The sequence below is a fragment of the Benincasa hispida genome, chromosome 3 (assembly GCF_027475165.1).
Source record: "Benincasa hispida cultivar pf3 chromosome 3, pf3_genome.v1.1, whole genome shotgun sequence".
Taxonomy (NCBI): Eukaryota; Viridiplantae; Streptophyta; class Magnoliopsida; order Cucurbitales; family Cucurbitaceae; genus Benincasa; species Benincasa hispida.
In genome coordinates this window covers 74,910,852-74,934,396 of record NC_143480.1, presented here as the reverse complement: position 1 = coordinate 74,934,396, position 23,545 = coordinate 74,910,852, and the positions used below count along the sequence as shown (strand labels likewise).

The following is a 23,545-nucleotide window of genomic DNA, read 5'->3' as shown; positions in this document are numbered from 1 at the left end:
AAGGAGAAAGAAAATCTTGGAGAGGCCGTGGAAAAGAACACCGAAGCTGCCAACAAGAAGAAATCTCAAAATCCTTACAACCGGCCTTCATTGGGAAAATGCTTCCGATGTGGCCAAGCTGGCCATTTGTCCAATGAGTGCCCTCAAAGGAAGAGGGTAGCTTACATGGAAGATGAAAAAGTCTTAAATGAACATAGTGAAGAAGTTGAAGAAGAAGTTGAAGAAGAAGCTGAATTCATTGAACCAAATGATGGTGAGAGGGTATCTTGTGTTCTCCAAAGGGTGCTAATTACTCCTAAAGGAAAACCCAATTCTCAACGACATTGTCTTTTCAAGACAAGATGTACAATCAATGGGAAGGTGTGCAACGTAATTATAGATAGTGAAAGTAGCGAGAATTTTGTCTCCAAGAAGCTAATGGCAGCCTTGAATCTCAAGGTGGAAGCTCATCCAAGCCCTTACAAGATTGATTGGATGAAGAAGGGTGGAGAAGTTCAAGTCAACGAAATTTTGTATGGTTTCCCCCTCAATTGGAGTGGATACAAAGATCAAATTGTATGTGACATGTTGGAGATGGATGTATGCCATATCCTCTTAGGGAGACCATGGAAATTTGACACTCGAGCCTTGTACAAGGGGAGAGAAAATACATACGTGTTCCAATGGATGGACGAGAAGATTGTATTAATCCCATTGAACAAGAAGATGATGAGGGAGTAAAGATGGAAAAAAAAAAAAAGACAGCAGCCACTTGTTTACTACAATCAGTGGCCAGATTTTGATGAAGGAAAGGGAGGCTGATATTCTAGGACTTCTTGTAGCATAAAAGTCCAAAGAAACTCAAGAAAATGAAGTTCCTTCATAAGTGCAAAGATTGTTTGAGGAATTCCCTCAAACTTAGAGAGGAACCCGAGGGACTACATCTATTACGAGACATCCAACATCATATTGATCTAATTCCAGGAGCTACACTACCAAATTTACCTCATTATAGGATGAGTCCTAAGGAGTATGAAATCCTTCACCAACACATTGAGGAGTTACTCAAAAAATGGCATATTCAACCAAGCTTGAGCCCATGTGCAATGCCAATCCTACTCACACTAAAAAAGGATGGTAGTTAGAGGACGTGTGTGGATAGTACAGCTATCAATTGAATTGTAGTGAAATATCGCTTTCCAATACCTCGAATAAGCGATCTGCTTGACCAACTTGGAGGAGCCTTAATATTCTCAAAAGTGGACATGAAGAGTGAATACCACCAGATTCGAATAAAGCCGAGGGATGAATGGAAGACTGCATTTAAGTCCTACTTCTCATTCACAAACCGATGGCCAAACCAAGTTACCCCATCGAGTCGCCTTGTGACCTACATATTAATCCAATATTCAATGTTGGTAATCTCAAACCTTATTTTGCTCCTGATGACTTCTAGTTGGCATCCTAATTGTCATCCTCGAGGATGAGTCTGATTTTAAAGGGGTGGAATATGGTGTAATTAGAAGTTTTATCTTTGAAGGATAGTTAGTTTAATAGTTGTTTGTTATGAATTGATTGTTGTTTTAAATTTGTTAGTTTTGTTTGTAATTTTGTTATGTAAATAGAATCTATACTCTATTTTCCTATAAATAAAGGCTTCCCTCCTCTCAATGGAGGAAGAGATTCATTTTGATTCAAAATTAGAGTTTTGGTAATACATCATCTATTATGATAAGAAAGTTGTCACCAAGTAATGATAACAAACTAGAACGTAAATAACAGAAAAGCAAGAAAAATATAAAGATACCAACACATTCGAGAGAGCCGGAATTCTCTCTTGAGTCCCGAGTCTTCTCAAACCTCAGCTTCAATCTAAAAATTATCGACATCAGCTTCCTCTTGCAAAGCTCCACAAAATCCCCTCTTGACCCCAATGACCATACCATAACAAACTCATTGTTCCTACTAACCAACTGTTGACCATGAATTCGCCTTCTTTCCCCTCCTCTCATACACGACTAATTGAGGGTCTCATCTCACACATACCAATATCATAAATGTAAATCTTGGATGTCCAAGGTTGACTAGATAGAGTTTAAAGAAACTTCAAGAAACTAATAAGAAGATAATCGTTTACTGATATGGATCCGACACAGTAGCTGGAAAGGATTTCATGCATACAACAGGAAAAATGAACTTTTCTCCCCAAGGCTATTAGTTACCTTGTTCATAACGTTTAGTTGATTCAGCTGCCTGCTTTAGAATATCTTCAACATCATAATTAATGAAGAATGACATGTTCAATGGAGGTTTGGATGATTCGCTCACAGCTGCTATGAATCTCTCTGCAACCTATAAAATAAAAGAAAATCCAAAGCCCGTATGAAACATACCACAGCTTGATAACTAAACAAATACTGACCTGTGAGAAGACAAATTTGATATGCATTTAAATAAAATTTCAGAACTCAGAACAGTTATTTATCTTCTAATAAAAAGAGCATGATAAAAATAAAAAAATAATAATAATAAAAAAAAGACATGAAAAGCTAAAATTTGGCTTACAGTTAGAGGAGTTATTTTTCTTGAATAATATGCCCTTGAATAGTCCATTATTGTCCAGCGGTGAAATGAAGGATTCAAAGAATTTACTTCTTTCTCTGACCATGTAGGCAGACAACTAACTGCCTCTTGAACTCGTTCTGTTTCAGATAGATCTAAGCCAATGTACTTGACCTCCTCGCTTTCTTTTTCTGCAAACCAATATAAATTTTCATTATGAAAATATGTGTTTATCGATGTAAAGAACGTGAACTATCTACCAAGTTAACTGAAAAAAATGAAATGTGCAAGACTGTGAAGTTGTGGATAATTCCAAGATAGACTGAGCAGAAAAGAAACTGAAGTCATTTCCAACATCTAACTGAAATATTCAAAATATTAAGCAATAACCAACTTGTGGGGTGATAAACCTAATGAATAAACAAGGTCGGTTTCCATTGTCATCGAAGATTTGAGTATTTAAAACATAGGCATTACGATGATTGAGTACTTGGGACACACCGTGAGGGAGTTGTGTATAATTTCAAGATTGAGGTGATGCTAGGTTGACCGGTCCTATCAACCTAAAGGAGATTCACAGGTTTAACTAATCTTTCATTTTGGACACAAAAGTTATAGGATATAAATATAATATGATTATATTAATTAATTATATGATAATTAATCCTTTTTCCACATTCGGACGTGGGTTAGTGGACAGCATCGGTTATGGTAACCGATGAGTTAAAATGAAAAAAGTTTTCATTTTTGAATAGTGCAATTGATAATCCGGAATCGCCCAAAAAAACAATTGTGAAGCGCGCGTTGGTGAAAGAAAACGATCGCTCGAGAGCCTATACGATAGTTGCTTCTCCGTCTAAACGATCGTCCACCTCGCGCTAAACGATCGCACACTCTCGCTTACACGATCGGATAGCTTCTCTAAACAATCGTATAGTGTGCCGATTTAACTAGACGATCATATACCGTTTCCTAAACGATCGTTCAGTAAATCCTACACGATTGTGTAGTTCCTCTAGACGATAAGCACTTCTGCTATGCGATAGCGTCGTTTTCTTTCCCACTTGCTTATCGCCTACACGATTCGTGTTTCCTCCGTCCTCTACCAAATTCACCAAATCTCACCCTTTGGATTTTCACTCCGAGAATACCTGGGGCTCATTAGTGGTGGTGTCGTCCCCATTGCGGTGGTGAGTTCGCGTTGATCGTGCTGTTGTAGTCGACGTTTTCCGTCGGGCGTTGGTAGATCACTTGGAGGGTTTCCGCTGCTTTGGAGTTCTGAAGTTTTGAAGATAGTCTTCAACTGGTATGGAACTCTTTCCCTTATGTTTTTGTTGTTCGTAGCATGCCGTTAATTAGAGTTTATTTGCATAACTATATGTGTTGAATGTATAATGTTATATTTCGGTCACGGTGAGATCGGAGCGATTCGAACGCGCTCATGGAACTCATCAATATGAGATCCTTCAATTGGTATCAGAGCCAGGTTCTGATACTCCGATTTCATCTATTGCAATGAAATGACTTTTACATTCATGGTGGGTGCATTTTTGCACTGTTTAATTATTAAATCTGCTGTGGATGTGTTGGATTAATGGATGTTTTCGGGATGATTAGCCTCAGTTTGATTTAAATCCTTGGTTATTTGTAAAGGCCCCTGCGTTTTTGGACAGTAATAATCATTATCGAGTCTATATTCAAAGTTTGTTTGAAGTTTTGAGTTGTTCGTCGAGGTTCTGGGCAAGCGTTGCAGGTCTTCGAAGAATGAGGCGATCTAGGGTTGATCGCATCGTGCAGAAGATGTTCTACGTGATCGCTGTTGATCACATCGTAAAGATGAAAGAGTACGCGATCGCGGTTGAACACATCGTTTAAACGATGGGGAATGCAATCAAGAGTTGGTCACATCGGGTTGACGATCGAGTACACGATCACTGAGTATCGTGTTCGTGTAGACGATGAAATGCTCGCGGATCTCTTAACGCACGGGCGCACTAAACAATCGTTTAGGTCAGCAAGCTTCATCGCTTAGTAACTGACTAAACAATCGCTTAGCGTCGCAAGGTAAATTGTTTACCTGGTTGCACACATCGTGTAGACGATGGGATGCTCGTGTATCATTTAAATCGTGCACACTAGACGATCGTTTAGGTCAGCAAGCTTCATCGCTTAGTAACTGACTAAACGATCGCCTAGTAACGCAAGGTAAATCGTTTACATGTCGTCGCGCTACACGATCGCATAGACGATTAGGCTTCACAGCCTCGTCGTCGTCTATGCGATCGTTTACTTATGCTCCTATCGTCTAGTGCGCGCTGAACAATCGTCTACCCTCTGCGGCGTTTGCTACACGATGAAGACCTCCTGGCGGTCCAAGACCCAGTTCGCCTGTGAACCGGTTTGCTCGATAAAAAATGTAATAGATAGGGTTTTTTTCATTCCGGTTTTTGTAATGGCTCATCCCGTTAATCCTTTGTTTATTACATGCGATGTATGTTTTTTATATGTCATATGGTATGTACATATAGTAAATCCCACCTTAGGTTATGCAATGGTCATGCATCATCTATTTATTGTAATTGTTATAATTTAGAGAAGCATGATTTAGTTATGTAAGAGCATGCTCATGCATCATATAATATAAGAGTTATATTTATGCATGCATAAAAAGCATTGACATGCATCATCTTTATATTATAATTGTTATAGTATAAGGGTGAATGATAACATGTTTGCTTGGTTGCGTTATATAAAAGTTATATATATAGTAATGACCGGACATTGCATGAAGCATGACACATAGATTATTTTATAAATGTTATAAATGCCTCGTTGTGCGCAATGGTTTTAGTTGTTTCTTTTTAAAAGTTAAAGAGAAATTAGAACTAAAAGAAATAAGAAAGACATGCATGCTCACTTAGGTTTAATTCATGGTTTTAAAATGTTTAAAACTTGGATCACATAGACCTAAGATCACGGTTCTAATATGATTAGCAATCCTAAGGCTTTAATATTTTAATCAGTTTAATAGGATTAAATTGGCTAATAAAAGGTTAAAGTGTAGGAAATCTATCTATAAGGGACCTTTTGTCTAAGGCGGGGTTCTGTCTAGGCTGGGGTATTTAAGTTGACGGAAATGTAACACCCCTACCTGGGAACTTACCTGGAAAGGTGAATTAGATAGATTTGATGCATGCATGCAAGTTAAGGACAGTACATTAAAGTGTTTAAATATGACTACTTGAACTTGTTCATATTTCATAGACAAACGTTGTTTATGAGCAGAGTTTAAAAAGACGACTTAGACTAAAATCAGTAGCCGGATTGTCTAGGTTAATGAATCCCTAGGTAGAACGTTCAGTGGGAGGTACTTGAGGCATAAGATGCTTTACTTAAACCTTTCATGTTTCTCCTAAATAGTCCACACCGTGACATCTATCCTCGGCCTCGTGGTACCTTTGGCGTGTCCCCCCAACGGATGGTGTTTGTGTAGGTCAATATCAAGGTGGATGGAAAGAGTGTTCATAGTAAGTGGGAGCGGGAAGTGCGACAGCATATCCCTCGGTCTCCCTTGTTAGGTTGAATAACGTTACTGCGCACCATCTCGAGGCACCCTAGGAATGTCCCCCTAAAGGATGGTAGTTTTGCGTGTTTCTTTATTCGATCTCCTGTAAGAGAATAAGGTAACTTAGTCTCTTGTCCTAATCTGTCTTTTCCCTACGGTAATCGCATTAGGGCGGGACTCTGGCACCGAAAGTGAGGGGTTACACTTACGCGGAATAGTTAAAGGTTAACGATTCTGAATCGAAAAACGGTGGCTGTTAGGTTCAGTTCCAAGAGTTGGTTCTGCCTAATGGTTAAGAATGTCTCATCCCAGTGAAGAGGCAACTGATCACCCCACCGGTGGTGTTTGTCCTGCCTCACTGGGACATCATTGCAAAATAGAAGTTTATAACTTAGGGTACTTGAAACTGTTTTGCAAAACTGATTGGTTTAAAAGTGGTTTAGCAAAATCTGATAAAGTTTTGTTCGTATTTTTCAACAACATTTTCAAATGGCAACAACCACGTTAGCTTTGTTAAGCGTCGAAAAACTTACTGACGATAATTTTGCAACATTGAAACACATGATCACGACGATCCTAATCATTGAGGATCTCATGTTCGCTCTCACAGAGACTTATCCTCCTATTCCAGCTCCAAATGCCGCTCGAAATGTTCGGGAGACATACGAGCGATGGACAAGGGCGAATGAGAAGGCTCGAGCCTACATCTTGGCAAGTCTTTCTGAAGTGTTGGCCAAGAAACATGAGCCTATGGTCTCAGCACGTGAGATCATGGAGTCCCTGCGGGGGATATTTGGACAACTGTCTGAACAGCTTATGCATGAGGCTCTTAAATACGTATTCAACTCCAAAATGAAAGAAGGCACCTCTATTCGTGAACATGTGCTTAATATGATGGTCCACTTTAATGTGGCGGAGTTGAATGGGTTTACCACCGATGAGAGCAGCCAGGTTAGCATAATCCTGCATTCTTTGTCGGAGAGCTTCCTGCACTTTGTTAGCAATATGATTCTTAATAAAGTGAAATATAACCTTACAACTTTCCTCAACGAGTTGCAAACATACCAATCTTTACTGAAAAGTAAGGAGAGGCAGAAGGGTGAAGTAAATGTTGCTTCATCTTCCAGGACGTTCCATAGAGGTTCGACCTCAGGAACGAAGTCTACACCTTTTGCTTCTAACTGTGCAAAGGTGAAGAAAAAGAAGGGTGGTAAGGGAAAAGGGAAGACACCTACTAACCCACCGCCTGATGCCCCAAGTAGGCTTCCACAAGTTGCTAAGGGAAAGTGTTTCCACTGCAATCAAGATGGACACTGGAAGAGGAACTGTCCTTGGTATTTGAAAGAGAAGAAAGCAGCCAAGGCTAAGGCCAAGGTGGATAAAGGTAAATGTGATTTACTTGTGCTTGAAACTTGTTTAGTGGAGAATGATGATTTTGCCTGGATAATTGATTCAGACGCCACTAATCATGTTTGTTCTTCTTTTCAAGGGATAACCAAAATGGTTTGTAGTATATGGATAAAGGAGGAAAACTTTATCCTGGTAACGCTACGGACATGGGCCACTTTGTGGAATAGTCACAAGTGTTGTGACTTGTCATAAATGGTCTGATCATTCGTGTTGGGGACATGCGAGCAGGGGCGTCCTATACAAAGAGTTTGTATAAGACCTGACCACGAAGTGTTAACGTCTCGCTATATAACACCATTCATGACACAGACTTCACTTCACTAGGATGACCATAGGTAACATGACCTCAATTCTAAGTGAGTTGGGAACTCCTGTCATTGAGGGCGGTTCTTTGATTTGTATGGGTGCGAATGGCCAGGCTGCCGATTCAAACCTACCATTTTGGGGATTCGTCTGATTTGGGAGCTGGAAACTCAGCTACACAAGAAGGAATTCACTCCTTCCCCGAAACAGGGGTAAGTAGATAGATAGCTCCCTTAAGAGCTGATTCCGGGGCTTGAACAATGTAGCGCCACACACCTTCTCTTGGCCTGAGAAGTGTTCACACATAGTTGGACTATGTTGTATTGTTCATTAAAGGAATCAGTGGTACTTAAGGAGTGAGATGTAACTACAGGGGCAAAACGGTAAATTGGCCCAACTGTACTTACAAGCATCTGTGAAGGGTCGTCGTACTCATGATTGGTTATATCCGATGGACACAGAAATATATCTGTGGTAAGAAAAGTTCAGCTGTTGGTCTTTAGTGGAATGCCTGACAGTTAACGGATGGTAGATCTCGTGGCTAAAGAGTTTAGTCAGCTATTCACGTACCGTTGGAGCTTCGTGCCACAGGTCCATTAGGTCCCCTGGGTAGCTTGGATAAAGTCGAGAATTAGTATTTGGGTTAATTTGAAATGTTCAAATTGACAAGAGGAAGTTCGATTATATATGATATAATTGAACTGGTTAATTATATATGGCAAATGTATGAGATACATTTTTATGGAGGAAATTAGATATAAATATGATTTATATCAAGTAGAGAAGAAAATACTATAGTAGATATGTGATATCAAACTATAGGATATAAATATAATATGATTATATTAATTAATTAATTAATTGATTAATTATATGATAATTAATCCTTTTTCCACGTTCGGACGTGGGTTAGTGGACACATCGGTTATGGTAACCGATGAGTTAAAACGAAAAAAATTTTCATTTTTGTATCGTGCAATCGATAATCCAGAATCGCTCATAAAAAGAAATGTGAAGCGCGCGTTGGTGAAAGAAAATGATTGCTCGAGAGCCTATACGATAGTCGCTTCTCCGTCTAAATAATCGTCCACCTCGCGCTAAACGATCGCACACTCCCGCTTACACAATCGGATAGCTTCTCTAAACGATCATATAGTGTGCCAATTTAACTAGAAAATCGTATACTGCTTTCTAAACGATCGTTTAGTAAATCCTACACGATCGTGTAGTTCCTCTAGATGATAAGTACTTCTGCTATGCGATAGCGTCGTTTGCTCTCCCATTTGCTTATCGCCTACACGATTCGTGTTTCCTCCGTCCTTTACCAAATTCACCAAAGTCCACCCTTTGGGTTTTCACTCCGAGAATACCCGGGGCTCATTAGCAATGGTGTTGTCCCCGTTGCAGAGTTCGCGTTGATCGTGCTGCTGCAATCGACATTTTCCGTCGGGCGTTGGTAGATCACTTGGAAGGTTTTCGCTGCCTTGGAGTTATGAAATTTTGAAGATAGTCTTCAACTAGTATGGAACTTTTTCCCTTATGTTTTTGTTGTTCGTAGCATGCCGTTAATTAGAGTTTATTTGCATAACTGTATGTGTTGAATGTATAATGTTATAGTTCTGTCACAGTGAGATCAGAGAGATCCGAACGCGCTCATGAAACTCATCGATATGAAGATCTTCATTTACAATTTCATAACTATATGATAGAACATGGAATCATGTCCCAACTCTTGGCCCCAGGTACACCTCAGTAGAATGGTATATCAGAAAGGAGAAACAGAACCTTGTTAGACATAGTTCGGTCTATGATGAGTTATGCTCATCTTCCAGACTCGTTTTCGGGATTTGCAATGGAGACTGCAGTTTATATTTTGAACAATGTTCCCTCAAAGAATGTTTCTGAAACACCTTTTGAGCTATGGAGAGGCTGTAAAGGTAGTTTACACCACTTTAGGATTTAGGGATGTCCAGCCCACGTGCTTGTGGCTAACTCTAAAAAGTTGGAACCTCGTTCAAAAGTTTGCCTATTTGTAGGCTACCCTAAGGAAACAAGGGGTGAATACTTCTATGATCCAAGTGAGAACAAGGTTTTTGTGTCGACAAATGCTATATTTTTGGAAGAAGACCACATAAGGGATCATAAACCACGAAGTAAGCTTGTTTTAAATGAGATTTCTAGTGAGACTACTGAGAGTTCAACAAGAGTTGTTGAACCGAGTGATAGATCAACAAGATTTGTTGATGTCGGTTCATCTTATCAACCATCTCAAGAGTTGAGACTACCTCGACGTAGTGGGAGGTTTGCGAACCCATCAGAACGCTACATGGGTTTGACTAAAGCCCAAAACATCACATCTGTTGATGGAGTTGAGGATCCATTGTCTTATAAGCAAGCAATGGAGGATGTTGACAACGATGAGTGGATTAAAGTCATGAATAAGGAAATTGAGTCTATGTACTTCAATTCCATCTGAGAACTTATGGATCAGCCTCATGAGGTAAAACCTATAGGTTGTAAATGGATCTACAAGAGGAAAAGAGGTGTAGATGAAAAGGTGCAGACCTTTAAGGCTAGATTTGTGGCAAAGAGTTATACCCAGGTCAAAGGAGTGGACTATGAGGAAACTTTCTCACCTGTTGTCATGTTGAAGTCTATTAGGATTCTCCTGTCCATAGCCACATTTTATGATTATAAGATATGGAAAATAGACGTCAAGACTGCCATTTTGAATGGTAATCTTGAGGAAACCATCTACATGGCTCAACCAGAGGGATTCATTTATCCAAATCAAGAGCAAAAGGTTTGCAAGCTTAATAGGTCCATTTATGGGCTGAAACAAACATCTAGATCTTGGAACATTTGATTTGATAGTGCGATCAAATCATTTGGCTTTGATCAGAATGTTGATGAGTCTTGTGTTTACAAGAAAATTATCAACAGCTCGGTAGGTTTCCTTGTGTTGTATGTGGATGATATCCTACTCATTGGGAATGATATAGATTTTCTGACTGACATTAAGAAATGGCTAGCCGCCCAATTCCAAATGAAAGATTTGGGAGAGGCACAGTTTGTTCTAGGGATCCAAATCATAAGGGATCGTAAGAACAAAATGTTGGCCTTGTCTCAGACATCGTACATTGACAAGATGTTGATCAGGTACTCGATGTAAAATTCCAAAAGGGGTTTATTACCTTTCAGGCATGGAATTTTTTTGTCTAAGGAACAATTTCCTAAGACACCTCAAGAGGTTGAGGAAATGAGATGAATTCCCTATGCATCGCCTGTTGGTAGCCTCATGTATGCAATATTATGTACTAGACCTGACATTTGCTATGCAGTAGGGATTGTCAGTCAATATCAGTCCAATCCAAGATTAGATCACTAGACGGCAGTCTAAACGATCCTTAAGTATCTTCGGAGAATGAAGGACTATATGCTCTCTCTATGCTCATGTATGAAGATAAGGATTTAATCCTTACAAGATACACAGACTCTGACTTTCAGACTGATAGAGATTCTCGAAAATTGACATCAGAGTTAGTGTTCATTCTGAATGGAGGGGCTGTAGTTTAGCGAAGCATCAAGCAGGGATGCATCGCGGACTCCACTATGGAAGCCGAATACATAACCGCTTGTGAAGCTGCTAAAGAGGTTGTTTGGCTTAGGAAGTTCCTCACCGATTTGGAAGTTGTTCCAAATATGTCTTTACTGATCACACTCTATTTTGATAACATCAAGACTGTGGCAAATTCTAAGGAACCTCGGAGTCATCGAAGAGGAAAACACATAGGACGAAAATATCATTTGATCAGGGAGATTGTGCATCACGGCGATATGATTGTCACGAAGATCGCGTCGGAGCATAACGTTGCTGATTCGTTTACAAAGGCTTTCAAGGATAAAGTGTTCGAGAGTCATTTAGAGAGTCTGGGTCTATGGGACATGCGGCACCTTGTCTAGGGTAAGTGGGAAATGATACTGGGGTATAGAGTATGCCCTAGTTTATTGTATATTGTATTGTTTTGGTATTGTACATTAGTCTCCCGAGGCATTAGGACAAGTGGGAGATTGTTGTGATTGGTGTTTTAATTCTTCTGGTAGTCTCGTAGTTTGCAAACACTTTGTGAACATATTTTTATTTAATAAGTGTTATTTTATAAGCATTTATTCAATCCAATAAACTAAGATCCGTGGTCATTTTATGTAACTTAAGCATGTATGTAGAGACATACAAATGGATCATGCCTTAAGTAATAACCTAAATGGTTTGTGGTATAAGGATAAAGGAGGGATACCTTATCCTGGTGATACTATGGATACAGCCCGTTTTGTAGATGTTACAAGTGTTGTAAAGTGCTACATATGGTCTGATGCTGACCATTCATGTGGAGACATGCGAGCGAGGGTACCCTATACAAAGAGTTTGTATAAGATCGGACCACGAAATGATTAGTCTCTTTATATAACACCATTGATAATTGAGACTTACATTTCACTAGGATGACCATGGGTGACATGACCTTAATCTTGAGTGAGCTGGAAACTCCTGCTCATAACAGCGGTCTTTTGATTTGTATGGGTGAGAGTGGCCAGATTTCCAACTCAACAAGCATACCATTTTGAAGATTCGTCTGATTGGAAAGATGGGAACTCAGCTACACAAGACGGAATTCACTCCTTCTTCGAAGAAGGGGTAAGTAGATAAATTGCTCATTTAAGGGCTGATTTTGGGTCTTGAACATAGTGACCACATCATCTCTTTGGAAGAGAGGACTCAGTCATAGTAGGACTATGACTTATTGTTCATTAGAGAAATTAGTGGTACTTAAGGAGATGTAACTACAGGGGCAAACCGGTAAATTGGCTCAGCTGTACTTACAAACGATTTGTGAACGATCATTGCATTGTTGACTGGTTATATCCAATGGACACAAAAATATATTTGTAGTATGAAGAGTGCAATTGTCAGTCTTTAGTGGAGTGACCAACAGTTAACGGATGGTGGATCTCGTGATTAAAGAGTTTAGTCAGTTATTCACGTACTGTTGGAGCTTCAAGCTACAGGTCCATAAGGTCCCCTTGATTGCTCAATGGGTTCAAGTTGAGAATCATATTTTGGGTTAGTTTGAAGTGTTCAAATTAACAAGAGGAAGTTTAATTATATATGATATAATTCAATTAATTCAATTATATGTGATATAATCGATATGATGTATTAGATACATTAATTGGAGGAATTAATATAAATATGATTTATATTAAATGTCATAACATAGAAAAAGATCTATGGTTTATATGTTTCATGTGATGAAATATTAAAACTATAGGTTATAAATATAATATGATAAGTTGGTTATCATATTTATTTATAATATATTAATTATATGATAATTAATTCTTTTTCTTTAATAATCGATTGAGTGGGAAGTTATTGGAGGTTATGGTAACTGTGAGATAAAAGGAAAATTGTTTTCCAAAATTCAATGGTTGATTCATTCAAATTGATGATTCATTTGTGTCGTTTGACAAAAAGAAAGGACTAACAAGTAAAAACATTTTACTAAACGATAGTGTCTCACAGCTTACACGATAGTTACTATACGATAGTTACTATATTGAGTACCAAGTTTACTATACAATAGTTACTTACTTACTCGTTGCTACACGATCGAGTATCAAAGTCTATATGATAGGCTTCATCTTATTAAAAAAATATCAGAACAACCTGGCTCTGATACCCACTTCATACTGAACATTTCTCCTCAATTGTTCTACATATCTCTTCATTCTTTCTTGGGCTAGATGTAAATGTTCCTTCAAGGCCACTAAGTCCCTACCTCTTTCGATCAACTGTTGTTCCAATGTATCGTTGATTGTTTTCAAATCACCATAAGAGACTATAGGTGGAACAGGTCTTCCAAACACAGCAGTATACGGTGTCATATTTAATTAAGGAATGGAAAGTAGTATTATACAGGTATTCGGCCCAAGGGATAAAGTTGTACCATTGCTTAAGCTGCTCATTGCAAAATCATCTAAGGTATGTTTCCACACAACGATTAACTTTTTCGGTCTGTCCATTTGTTTGAGGGTGGAAGGTTGTATGTCTTTTTAGTGCTACATTGTGTACCCTGCATAACTCGACCCAAAAGCTACTGATGGAAATATTTTTCCTAACTAAAACAATCGATCTGGGGAACCCATGATGGTAGACTATCTCCCAAATAAACACTTCAACTACTTTTTTTTTTGCTGTGAACAAGTGGCTCAGAGGAATGAAATGGTTGTACTTGGATAACCTATCGACCACCACCATCAAGGAATCCTTTCCATGGGATTTAGGCAGTCCTTCTATGAATTCCATGGAGATATCTTCCCACACCCTATCTGGTATGGGTAATGGTTGAAGCAACCCTGCGGGGCCTAAAGCCTAAGTTTTATTCTTTTGGAAAATCAAACATTCAGACACGTGCTTCTCAACATCCTCCTTCATGCCCTTTCAATATAACTCCCTTAACAATTTTTTGTACGTGCATAAGTAGCCTGAGTGTACCCTCAATACTGAGTCATGAAATGTTGATAATAAGGTTGGTATATAGGTTAAAGTTATAGATATGACAACCTCCTTTTGTAAAACAAAATCTCATGTGACAAAGAGAACTTTTTGACACTTAAAGGGACCTTTTTCAGCTGGTCTCAAATTCCTTATAGTTCCTCATCCGCTCTCACTTCCTGTTGCACAACTTGTACATCTATCAGAGAGGGGGCAACCAAAGTGGTCAATTTAATTGTTATTAGAAGGCGAGATACTGCATCTACGACTTTATTATTCAGCCCCAGTTGATAGATGATCTCGAAATCATAACCTAGTAACTTGATCAGCCATCTTTGGTACTGGGGTTGTATTTTCCTTTATTCTAGTAAGAACTTGAGTGTCTTTTGATCAGAAAACATGGTGAACTTGCACCCAAGTAAATAAAGCCTCCATTTTTGGACTGAGAGAACCACTTCCATCAGTTTATGTTCATAGATGGACTTCCCTTGCGCGCGTACTGACAATGCTTAGCTAAAATATGCTATACGTCAACTCTCTTACATAAGCACAACCCCTAGCCCTAAGCCTAAAGCATTTGTTTCAATGATGAATGGTAGCTCGAAGTTTGGTAAAGCTAAAATTGGTAATGTCACCATTGCTTGCTTGAGATCCTCGAATGCTTTTGTGGCCTCCTCAGTCCATGTGAAGGAATCCTTTTACAACAACCTTGTTAATGGTGTTGCCACAGTTCTATAGTCCTTTACAAACCTTCGGTAAGGCCCAAAAATCCCCTCAATTCAGTGATATTTCTTGGAATAGGCCACTACAGATAGCTCGTATCATCTCCCTCATTTGTTTCTACCCCCTTTATTAAGACCCAATGGCCTAAATACTGGATCCTCCACTGTCCGAATTGGCATTTCTTTTGGTTCGTGTATAGTTGATTGTCTCGCAAAACATTCATCACCATTCTTAAGTGTTTGTTATGGGTGTCCTCATCAGGACTATAAATCAAAATATCATTAGAAAAATTAGCATGCACCTTCTAAAAAACGGTCGGAAGATCTAATTCATCAAGGCTTGGAACATTGATGGGGCATTGATCAACACGAACGACATCACTAGGAATTCGTAATGCCCCTCATGAGTTCGGAAAGCTATTTTTTCCATATCCAATTCGTGCATTCTTATTTGATGGTATCCAGATTTCAAGTCCAACTTGGAGAATATCACTGATCCATGGAGTTTATAAAATAGATCCTCAATCATGGGAATTGGAAATTTATCCGCTATCATGATTTTATTTATCGTTGATAATCCACACAAAACCTCCATCCTCCATCCTTTTTTTACTAACAAAATTGGGCTGGAATAGGGGCTATGGTTGAGGCATATGATTCCTGCTACTAACATCTCATTTACCAACATTTCTATCTCATTTTTCTAGTTGTAACTATATCGATAAGGCCTTACATTTATTGAAGTTCCCCTTCCTTAATTAATATACAGTGGTCCACTTCTCTTTTGGACGGAAGAGACGAATGGGGCTAAAAAATATCCCAAAATTGTTCCAATAACCCTTGGATGTCGCCTGATAGCTTTGTCTTTTCCTCGTCTTTCATTTTGATTATTAATTCGTCAAGTGGCTCGGGCTCCAACTGTTGAAATTCCACTATGAAGCCTAAATCATCTTTTTCCCAATTCTGGGTCAACGCCTTAAGTGAGACCTCCTGTGTGGTCAAGGTTGGGTCCCCCTTCAAAATGATCCTCTAATCCTCGGCTATGAATGTCATTGTCAAGGTTGGCCAATGAACTTCCATATAGCCCATGTTACATAACTAGATCATCCCCACAATCACATCCACTCTTCCTAACTTTAATGAAAGAAAATCCTCAGTGATTGTCAACTCTGGTAATAACAAAACTACGGCCTTACAAATCCCCTTCCCTCTGATCACATTTCCGTTGCCAACCACGACTCCATAGTTTTTTGTCTCCGTCGGGGAAATGTTTAGCTCGTGAACCAACTTTTGATGTATGAAATTGTGGATTGCGCCATAGTTGATCATGACCATGACCTCTCGACCTGTCAGCGTCCCTTTGAGCTTCATCGTTCCCTTCCCTAATAGACCCAAGATCGATCATAAGGTGATTTTGATATTCTCTGTAACTTCTAGTGTCTTAACTTTAGGTGCTTCAGCTACCTCTTCCTTTACTTCCTCCTCCTCTTGGAATATCAGTAGGTTCAACGCTCTTGATTATTTTGTTTTGCACCGATGCCCTGGAAAATATTTTTCATCACATTGAAAACGTAAGCCCTTCTCTCTCTTCTCCTTGGCCTCTGAATCAGTTAGCCTCAAATTCGTCTTTTCCCTCCTCGTAGTTTCTTCTTTTTCTAGTATCGTGACACACCTTATATAAGTTTTGTCTGGTGTGCTTCCTGATGTCTTTGGGCTAACATAGGTGGTTGCATTTTTTTGGGTCGTCACTTGGACCGTGCTTGAAAATCCTTTTGATAACTGCAAGGTAGCGTTTCTATCATTAATGGCTTGGGCCTCCTTCATACAGGCATCTATCCTAATCAGGTGTCGACTGATGACCTCGCTTTAATCTCCAATTTTAGACCATTGAGGAAGGTCTCTTCTAGTACCTCTACAGCTGTCTCAGGTATTGGGGCTGCGAGCGTATCAAATTTCTTTTAATAGTCTTCATAGGTTCTTTCTTATATGATTCGAAGCAATCGAGAGAGGAGAGCGTTCCTTCTTGGCTAGGTCAAAAATGCTGGAACATTCGATGCTTCAATTCATTCCATGACTGAATCGGCCTCCAATTATGGGTCCATCGGAACCAATCTACAGGCGATGATGGCAACCTTGATCTTCTCTTCGTCAGTCAGATCATGAATCTCAAAAAAAATGTTCAGCTCTATAGACCCATGAATCCGGGTGCTCCCTTGAAAATTTGGGCATCTCGAGCTATTTGTACTTACTTCCATCTACCGACCCTCCTGATGCCTAAAACCAGGAGCTCTCTCCTTCTTCCCCTCCCTTAGGGGTTTTCGTCTTTTGGGAGCTTTTTGTAAGAGCAAAGCTATCCTTTTTCTCTCGATTTGGCCAGGTATTATATTGTTACCATGATTTTCTCTAAGCTCTTCTTCATTTCATTCATTCCTTCCCACAGCTCAGCTATACTTTTTGAATGTCTTCAACCTTCTCTTCCATATCTCTATTCTTTTCTGCTCTCCTCTTTCCCAGGATTGGCTGGCTCTGATACCAATTTGTTAGAGTCTTCATACCTGCAAGGGAAATTTCTATAGACACCACAAATTCCCTAGGATAGAGTTCTACTCTGATAATTTTATTTACATACTTCTTAAGGAAAAACAGTACAGTCAAGTAAGGAATTCTCAAAGGAAAAGAAAGGGAATGCAAAAAATTCCTAGCATACCAGAGGGCTAGCTCCTTTCCCAAGCAAACTTGCTCAATACTCCCAAAAAGATGCCCCCTACCTATCAACACTCCCCTTTTAAAACCGTTCTCCCTACCTAAATGGTCCCAACCTCTAACAAATCTCTAACAGATTTCTCTCTAATCCACTATTTCTTTTATAGTCACCTTCTTGCCCCTGCATTTGTAGGTATTTATTATTGGTGGTCTTACAGACTCAATTGATTAACATTGTTCCTTTTCAGAACAATTGATTGATCAAATAAGTGCTCGAGAGGGTGCACTATCTGAAATTATGTGGCTTTTTGGTGGTCTTTTAAATTACCTTCAGCCACCATATTTTCAAATAAAGGTCTTTTATACAATCTTCTTATGAAGCCCTAGGAAGAACATCATATCTTCCTTAGTTTTTCTCTAATGGAAGGATTTTTTTAACCAAGAAAAAACTTTTTGGCCAAACGTACAAGTCAATCATAAAATTGTTCCCAGAGTTCTTTTCTAATATACAACAAAATTAGAGACATTTTGGAACCTGAAAAATGAGAAAGACAACATACCTTCTACAGGATGCATGGGCTCAAAAACAGGCGACTCTTCTATCTCCGCATTTCCAATGAGCTGCATAACTTTGAGGTTAGTAAACAATAGAAAATTCCGATTTTACCAATTTTTATTACGGTTTGGTAAACATGGCCTATAACTCCATTACACCTAACATTCACTTTGAGTGTTTGATGTTAATGTCTATTAATTAATGTAAAAGAAGAGCAACACATGGTGCACCCCTTTTATGCATCCAATTTAATCATACATGAAAGATGAATTAAAATAATTTTAAAAAGAAGTTAGAAGAATTTGCAATGTGGCAAATTATTGTTGGATAATTTAGTGGGATGCACCTAAATTTTTTTTCTTAACAAATTAAAAGAATTATAATTAATTAAGATTCACTATTTATTTTTATCAATATTAAAATTAACTTGAAAATTTTTAATTAGCATAATTTTTCTCTATAAAATTTGGATAACATTCTCGGACACAACCAACCACTAGTCTTTAATTCCTAACAGTATTATTCTTAGATTCCCAAACATTCTAATTCTTTGATATCTATAAAAACTTAAATCAAACGACCTTAAGATCTATTTGAATCGTAGATATTATTTCATGGGTATAGATATTAAATATATGGGGGTTTTAATGTTTGAGTTTTAATTGTCTAGAATAATTAATATTTATGTTTAAATATGCAGGATAATTAATATATAAAAGTTAAATATTTGTATTCAATTTACCAATTTTGTATATAGAAACCAAAATTAAATAATTACAAAACTAAATGCAAGAGACCAATTAATGTAGCCATCAATTAAATTAATTGTTATATTAATTAATTATTTGATCAATTAAAATAAAATTAAATGAATACTTTTATATTACACATTTATTAAACATAATTAAATTATTTAAATTAATTACTAAAAATAATTAAATTATATAAATTAATTAAAATATTGATAATTAATAATAATCGCTAAAATAATATTAACGGTAAAGTATTAATTGAAATTTATTAGGTTTAAATAATAGATCTATTTTAATAATTAATTACAATTAGTAGTAATGAATGATTTATATTAATTAATTAATTAGGCTATATTTTTTTCCGTTCATCTCTCAGACATAAAAATCCTATCATTATGCAAGGCAAATGGGATTTAAAATTTCTTAGATAAGAATATTCCAAGTTTAAAAAGTGAAATTCTGTGTGATAAACAAGAATGTTGAATGTCTATCTGAAATTTTATGGAAAAATTTGTGAAACAAACATGTATGAGTATAAATTTGACATTCAACATTCCATCATTTTTTTCCCTCTAGAAACCAATCAATTCAAAGGATTCACAAAAGAAAATGACCCACAAGGGTAATAAACTACCTTTATAAATTTTAGTTTATAACTTTCATATCAATTACACCTTATGTATTTTAATCTTATTCATCAATTTTCATTTTTTTCATTTCTATTTGTGTTATTTTAAAATTTAATGTCGAACATTTACAATTTAAACATGATAGAAAAAAACACACTCAACATTTATATTTCACCATAAAATTTTATATTTCAACAAATTTGAACCATGTCCAACGCAATTAAATACTTTAAAGTTCATTCAATATCCAGACTTCGTTATAAAGCTTATGTTATAACAAAATTTAACCATGTGCATCTCACATGTTTTAACTAGTTTTAGATAAAACAAAGTAAATTTCTCATGAAATTATTTTTTTTAATATGAAAGATAAGTTTGTTAACAACAATTTGAGTTCTATGTCAAAACGAACCTAACTCAATTAACATCAAGTCTATACTATCAACTTTAAGGTCAAGATCTAATCTCTCTACCTTACATATTATCAAACAAAATGTTATATTATTAACCCGTTGATCCGAAAGTTTTGTTTTTAAAAGGAAATAATGATGACACTCTGTTTTGGTAATTATTTTGGTTTTATTAAATGTTTCCATAAAATCATACTTGTTTTTTACTTTTGTTTTTCCTAGGTTAACACATTTCTTAAGAATATATTTGAATTATAAGTCAAATTTAAAAATTAGGAACCAATTTAGGTCTCGTTTGGTAATCGTTTCATCTTTTATTTTTTGTTTTTGAAAATTAAGCTAATTTTCTCCCCAATTCTTACTATGATTTAAATATTTCTTAAGTATAATGGTTGAATTCTTAACCATATTCTAAAAACAAAAACAAGCTTTTAAAAGATATTTTTTTTAGTCATCAAAATTTGATTTGGTTTTTTAAATCATTGGTAAAAAGTAGATAAAAAAAGGAAGAAATTTAGAGATGAAAATAGTGTTTGTAGGTTTAATTTTAAAAAACAAAAGACCAAAAAAATCTGCCCCATTTGATAACCATTTCATTTTCTGTTTTTGGTTTTTGAAAATTAAGTCGACAAACATTACTTCCACTTCCAAATTTATTATTTGTTATCTACCTTTTATCAATAGTTTAAAAAACCAAACTAAAATTTGAAAACTAAAAAAAGTAACTTTTAAAATTTTATTTTTAGAATTTGGAAATTGGCTAAGAATTCAACTATTATACATAGGAAAAATGTAAATCATTGTAAGAAATAGAAAGAAAATAGGCTTAATTTTTAAAAATAAATTGGTTACCAAACAAAGCTAAATATTTGGTTTTGTTTTTTAAATTTGGTTTGATTTTTAAAATGATTTCACAAAGTACGTAAAAAACAAGAAAATTAAAAATATAAAAGATGTGTTTATAGATTTAGTTTTGAAAATCAAAATGGTCATCAAATAAAACACAAAAAAATTATGGAAATTGATGGAGAGAAAAAATAATGTCTCGAAATGGGAGATAATGAAAAGGAAAAATAATTTTTCCATACCATTGAAATTAGTTTTGAAAATTTAATTATTCCAAATATATAAAAAGTAAAAAGTAAAACGAAGGAAAATAAAGAAAAATAAGCCAACTTATCTACAAATATAGTAAAATATCATTATCTATCAATTATAGACTACAATAGACATCTATCTCGACAGTGATATTTTGCTATATTTTGCTATATTTTCATTAGTTTTATCGTTTATAACAATTACCCAACCAAAAACCCCATGAATAGCAAATAATTAAGATCCTATTTGATAATCACTTGATTTTTTTTATTTTTTAAAATTTACTCGTTTGTTTACCCTTCTTTATTATGGTTATTTACTCGTTTGTTTACCTTTCTTTATTATGATTTTCATTTTTCCTAACAAAATATTTACATTATTAACCAAATTCAAAATTCTGAAAACAAAATTTTAAAACTACACATAACAATATAGCAATGACTTGTTGTGATAAAAGCATAAACCTAATATCATACCAGTCACTAGTATGGTAACATCATTTAAAATACCCTTCTTGGATTCACAAAGCATTATTGTGTTTTTAAGTTTGAGTGAAATAGTGCTTCATTCAATAAAAGGGATAAATTAGAAGAATTGGGACTAAATTTTGAAAGATTAGGAATATATAAAAAAAAAAAATATAGCAAGCATTAATGACTAAATCTTGTTTGATTGACGATTTGAATTATGCTTATGTATTCAAATTTACTGAATTTAACAAATATGTGTTTTTGCAGATAATCTGAATTCTGTTTCTAAAACTGTTTTTAGATTCTATGATCTAAACTGTACAATTTTCTAAAAACAACATTTATATATTTACAATGCATTCAGATTTTAAGTGTTAAATTGTAGAATTTTAGTAAGTAAATATAAAACATTTAGAAATACGATAGACCATGTTATAATAAAATTAATTTATTTTTTTAATTAAAATATGTATTATGTAATGTATAATAAATTATATAATATTATAAAATAATAAGTATACATTTTTTTAATATAAAACATGTTCATAATTAATTAATAATAATTTGTAGTCAACCTAATATTTGATAGGTAACTACAACTAGTTACACATTTAAAATAATTGTTTATATTAGAATCTAACTTTTTAATCTATCTCCAAACACATATATGAAAACATAGAATGCAACTTTGTTTTCATTGAATTGTTTGTTTTCAAATTTCTATTTTTAGACTCTGACCAAATAGACCTTAAACTATTTATTTTAGTCCTTTTTTTGTTAACATCATTTACACGAGATTTATGATGTGGCAATTGAAAAATGACGTTGGGTTATTTGATCTTGATGTGAATAAAGCTTAGAGTTAAACTTGAAGACCATAAGCAAAAAACAGTACAACTTTGAATATGAGGTGAACAAAGCTTGAACTTAAACATGAAATGAACAAAATTCGACCTTGAACTGATCGCACCCTTCGAAGAAGGATGAGGTCATGACGTAGTTCAAGAAAAAAAAAATTAGATAATGTGATTGAACTTAAAGTTTATTTTAAGCGGCCTACGTACCCTTATAATGAACATGGATCAAATCATAATATAGTTTAAAACACAGATATTATTTTTTAATATGCAGTCATTCACCTAAGTGACTTGCCGTTGATTGAGCAAATTCTTAATCCATCTTGATTGACAATCTTGTACGCTTTGTTTGTATAGACTTCTTTAACAACGTATGGTGCCACTTAGGTGTAAACTTGATTCATATATGTCTCGTTGTGATAATAGGTCTTCTTACAACAAGTACTAGATCACCAACTTGGAACAACTTTGGCTTCACGTGCTTATCAAAGGCTTTGAACATTTGCACTTAGTAACACTCCAATGCCTGTTGAGCATCCACTTGCTTTTCATCAAGCGCTTCTAACTCTTGAAGATATAACTTGGCATTACCTTCTGTGGTCAGTCCATCTTGAACAACCATCCTTAGTAATATAATTTCTCTCTTGAATAGGAGAATAGCTTCTATTCCATAGACGATAGAATATGGTAGCTTCTATTCCATAGACGATAGAATATGGCCTAACTCTTTTAGGAGTACGATGAGTAGTTTGGTAAGCCCATAGTACTTCACCAATCTTTTCTTGTCAATCTCTCTTTGAATTATATAAGATTTTCTTTAGTAGGTTGTACGGTGTTTTCTTGCATGCTTCTGTCAACTCGTTTATAATTGTATTGTACATGGACAATTTATATTGTTGGAATTTGAACATTTCACACCATTTGCCCATCAAACTATTAGAACTTTTTTTTTCCCATTATCCATATCAAAATT

The 23,545-nt window shown here is 36.0% G+C and overlaps 1 protein-coding gene across 1 annotated transcript in view; it reads right to left on the bottom strand.

The window, feature by feature from the left end:
• The window catches only part of LOC120072751 (fatty acid amide hydrolase-like), a 57,123-nt gene that overhangs the window by 14,414 nt on the left and 19,164 nt on the right, over window positions 1–23,545 (bottom strand). Inside the window, exons 3-5 of the mRNA XM_039025230.2 lie at window positions 18,361–18,421; window positions 2,545–2,732; window positions 2,202–2,331 (exon numbers count right to left, since the gene is read on the bottom strand). Coding sequence (XP_038881158.1) covers window positions 2,202–2,331; window positions 2,545–2,732; window positions 18,361–18,421 — 379 coding nt within the window. The remainder of the gene's footprint in view (window positions 1–2,201; window positions 2,332–2,544; window positions 2,733–18,360; window positions 18,422–23,545) is intronic.